This window comes from Anoplophora glabripennis, unplaced genomic scaffold (assembly GCF_000390285.2).
Source record: "Anoplophora glabripennis isolate ALB-LARVAE unplaced genomic scaffold, Agla_2.0 scaffold1239, whole genome shotgun sequence".
NCBI lineage: Eukaryota > Metazoa > Arthropoda > Insecta > Coleoptera > Cerambycidae > Anoplophora > Anoplophora glabripennis.
The window spans coordinates 60,513-64,617 of record NW_019426028.1 but is presented as its reverse complement, the minus strand read 5'-3'; the positions used below and the strand labels follow the sequence as shown (position 1 = coordinate 64,617).

At 31.9% G+C, this 4,105-nt stretch overlaps 1 protein-coding gene across 1 annotated transcript; it reads right to left on the bottom strand.

Annotated features, from left to right (window-relative positions):
- Positions 1-713: 713 nt before the first annotated feature.
- Positions 714-2,659, bottom strand: LOC108914997. Its single transcript, XM_018720938.2, has 4 exons — positions 2,426-2,659; positions 2,036-2,232; positions 1,495-1,878; positions 714-1,170 (listed from the first exon to the last, which is right to left on the bottom strand). Exons 1-4 carry the CDS (start codon positions 2,597-2,599, stop codon positions 792-794), a joined length of 1,134 nt encoding a protein of 377 aa, XP_018576454.1. The 5' UTR covers positions 2,600-2,659; the 3' UTR covers positions 714-791.
- Between the last annotated feature and the right edge of the window lie 1,446 nt (positions 2,660-4,105).

Genomic DNA, 4,105 nt, shown 5'->3' with positions numbered 1-4,105 from the left:
TAGCTCTGTCTCTCTTGCATACCATCAGACAAAGATGACCGGAACGAACCTTCCTTTAAAAAAAACAACATAATGAATTCAAATAACAAAAATGCTGGAAGAATCCGGCAGTAGTATCGGCAAATTTATTTTGGAGGAAGAATCCCGTCAACAAATACTGTAAAAAATATTATTAGAAATCTTAGATGCATACTCGTGCACTGTTGCCAAGCTTCTGTTGGAACTTTTGGCATTTATTTACGCATATTGGGTAAAAAATAATAATTGAGGTATGAAAATATATAATTTGAAGTTTTTTAAATTGGATTTTATTCAATATCTACCAGGAAGTATCTCAATCTAGTTACTTTCTAGTCATAAAGAATATTTCTTTTTGCATTAGCAGCAATGATTTTATAACATGGTAAATATAGAGCCCCCCGCGTTCCGCAATCATTTGTGTATAATCTAAATTACACAAATCACTATTCTATTTCTCTCACAAAGTACCTACTGAATTTTTTATCGCGAACAATCATCAAAATCAGTACTAATTACCTATTCTTCTAAAGAGCTTATTAACGACTGCAATAAAAGTTGTATGATAGCCAATAATCACTAATCAGATTAATCTTGTCCTAGATGTCAACTTCGTTACAAAATGAGACTAACAATAAGAGAACTTGGTTATTATTTTTTTTAAATCATTTAAATAATGAATTAAGCTAATGATACAAATTTTTATAGATTATTTATTCAATTTTATTAATTGAAAAAATGTGTTACATTTATTTCATTCGTCCATGACATGTTTAATTGCCCTCTGGATTATCTAACCATGGGTAAGACTCCGGACAACGGATGCAAGACTTCATGTATCTGACTGCGCCATCTGATTTGTGGAGATTGCAGGTATAAGCCATGCATTGAGCAGTCCCTTCTGCGAATCCAGTTTTGTATTCGGACACTTGAACAGGATTCTTCATCCAGTCAAGAACTTGTTTCTGTGACACAAGGAAAACGTCACTGTAGGTCTCAAGTGTGTCCAAGAATCTGGTGAATCCGTCATAGCTGTTCTCGGTGAGACTAAACCAGTTGGAGTTTATGAGCAATGTTAGAGGTGCTCTGGTGCTGTCACGAATTTGATTGATTTCATCTAACAACCAGTCAGAAATTTCTTCAGCTGTACCACTGAAATTATGAAATATTTGTTAGTTAAGAGACTTTCACCTTAAGTTCATGAAAAAGCAGTTTAAAGGGAAGAAAACAATGAAACTTGGTTGTAAATAATCTTCATGAAATGTACTGTTATTATAAAAAGAATATTGTTACCAGACATATAGGTAAAGTATTTTCACTAAAATATTTGATTATTAATTAACTTCGCTAGTTAAATGATAACGGATGTTGAGAAAAGTTCAGCAAATAGTATCTTTTACATTTTACGGCATTCTGGTTTATGGAATGTTTCAAGAAAATTAATTAATATCTACATAAAAGTCAAATCATACTTACACAACGTTACAAGCTGCGAGATTATTACACGCTTCATTATTTTCTCCATGGAGGTCAATAACAGGAAGAATCCAGAATCCTTTAAACGCTTCAGTTGGGCATTTGTTTCCTAAAAGGCATTGTTGGGAGCTCAAGTAGTCGAGAGTATATGGATAGAGAGGTATGTCAGCCAAAGTTGGCCATGAACTGTCATAAGACAGTCCCGCATCTTGGTAAGCTTTTATGGAGTTGTCACCAGCCAACTGCAATTGAGGAGTTCTTACGCCAACAATATCTTCTTCAGGGATGTTTGCAAATTTATGAAGAATTTTCTTTTGACCTCCAAATTCTTGTTTCAAAAGTTCCTCACTAGCACCACGCCAGTATGCTTGTCTGCTATTCTTTCTACAAACGCCAAGTTGAAATTTACTTAATATACATTGCAACCAGAAGCGAATATGTTTAATTCTTAGTGCATGTTTTTGTGCTCAATTTTCAAAAAAATGTTGATTTCGTGCTCTCTTCTGAAAACATATGTTTTACAAATTAAGAAAACACTTACGTGATAGAGTGAACAGCTATTTCATATCCCACATTATACAGAGCATTTACTTTTACGTAATCGGTATATTCATGTGGTACAAAGAAAGTGGCACTAATTGGCTGTCCGTCTGGGTTAGTTCTATTGGAAAGTAGAGGCTGCCAAAAGTTGTTGTACAAGTTTTCAGTAACGGCTTCGTCAAAAGTTAAACTGATGAGCTGTAAAAAATAGAATGAAAGATCACGCAATTCAATTAGTATTCGAGAATAAAAAAACACATGGGTTAATAAAGAAATTCATTGCTTTTTCTTCCAAATTGAACAATTACTTAGAATTTAGTTATAAAGATCGTGGTGGTAAGGATACAAATATCTAAATTTTGAATAGAAAATTATATTTTGTAATACATACCTGCGGAGGTGTTTGGTCAGAATTTAAGGGACTTACAGATGTTGCACAACGGCATCCATCTGAAGACAAACAAACATCAGTTGTGCATTCTTCTGCCTGTGCACCATTATCGTAGACAGTTGGCACAGCCAAAACGGCAGTACAGTAGAAAGCAAAAAATGCTAGACTTTTCATTCTGAACACCGGGATTATACTGAAAATTAGCTGTTTTTGCAAAGCTTATAGGTATACACATGATATTAAAATATGTATGATCCTGAGATGATAAAAGCAAATAAGTGTTTAAATGAATTGTAAGATAAATTTATCTACTACGTAGGTACTTATGTAAAAAAGCAGGTAAGATGGTGGGGAACTCAAATATGCTTGTGTTATGTTTATATATTTGCAATGCAATTTTCCTATATTTTGCCGTAATATACAGGGTGTAAATGATACATTTAGCCGAACTTTAATGTTGTATTCTACCGATGAAAATAATCAAGTTTTGCCCTATAAAAATTTTTGATAGGACACATCTCTACGGAAATACAGAATGTTACAGGATTCATACATTTATATTACTTTACTTATTATTACGTATTATTTATTTATTTATTATTATGGTTTGAAATCTCTCAAACATAATATATTAGGTACTGAATTTATTGTTACACATTTAGCAATCAATAGAAAATGGTAAATAGCAACGTAGGTTACATATTCTTATTTGATTTCCAAATTATCTTAAGACCAGTAAATTTTACGAATACTTTACAAAAATACTTTATTGCCATAAATTAATTGTACATTTTAAAAACATTTAAAATTATTTAAAAAATCAGTAGCATACGATTTTTTTTTCAAAAAGGTCCCCTACTCCCCCAATAACTACACCACTGGAGTTTTTTTGGAATAAGTTACACATGAAAAAATAGTCCCCACAAAAAAATGTAATCCACCAAATTTTATCACTCAATTTTTTTGCTAGTGAATTTACAGGAAAATTAATATAACCATTTCAAACTTTTAACACCCTGCATTTTCGTAGGGAAGCGTCCTATCAAAAATTTTTATAGCACAAATCTTAATTATTTTCATCGATAAAATACGCCATTAAAGTTTGGTTAAACTTATCAATTACACCCTGTATAAATCTGTTCGATTAGTAGGTGTCAAACATATGAACTAAATAGACTATGATATGTTATTACAGAAGACTGATTTGAGTAACACTTGTCTGTCTCTTTTGTTAATAAATGGAGAACAATCGTATATTTTAGTTAATTTTCTATTACCAGAACGGTACAATGACGTAATTGTCCGCCAAACATGTTTTTACTTAAAATCAATAGCTAAACACGATTTTATGCGAAACTAAAAAAAATAATACAGATCAAATTCTCTGTCTCTAATAACTACATCAATGACAAGACTAAATCTCAAAAATGTTTAGAAAGTTATTATTTTCTTCTTTTGATTGAAAATTAATGTCTACTCAAAATCATTTGCCATGGACATAGGTATTAAACCTATTAAAGTGGTAATATGTAAAATATTCGATACGTACAATCCGTATAATATTTGTTGAGATACGATTCCAAGAAAAGGATAAGCCAATAAAGTTCTGTTATCGGAACTACTGTAACAATTTACCGCAGCAGACGGGTGCCTTGAAACTTTCCGCTAATATCTTTCTAC

Bases quoted from the DNA above. Each gene is read 5' to 3' on its own strand.
- LOC108914997 (XM_018720938.2), bottom strand. From the start codon at position 2,599: ATGAAAAGTCTAGCATTTTTTGCTTTCTACTGTACTGCCGTTTTGGCT. The intron at 2,233-2,425 runs GTATGTATTACA...TATTTTTTACAG, and splicing joins CTGACCAAACACCTCCGCAG to CTCATCAGTTTAACTTTTGA. The intron at 1,171-1,494 runs GTAAGTATGATT...TCATAATTTCAG, and splicing joins CTCGCAGCTTGTAACGTTGT to TGGTACAGCTGAAGAAATTT.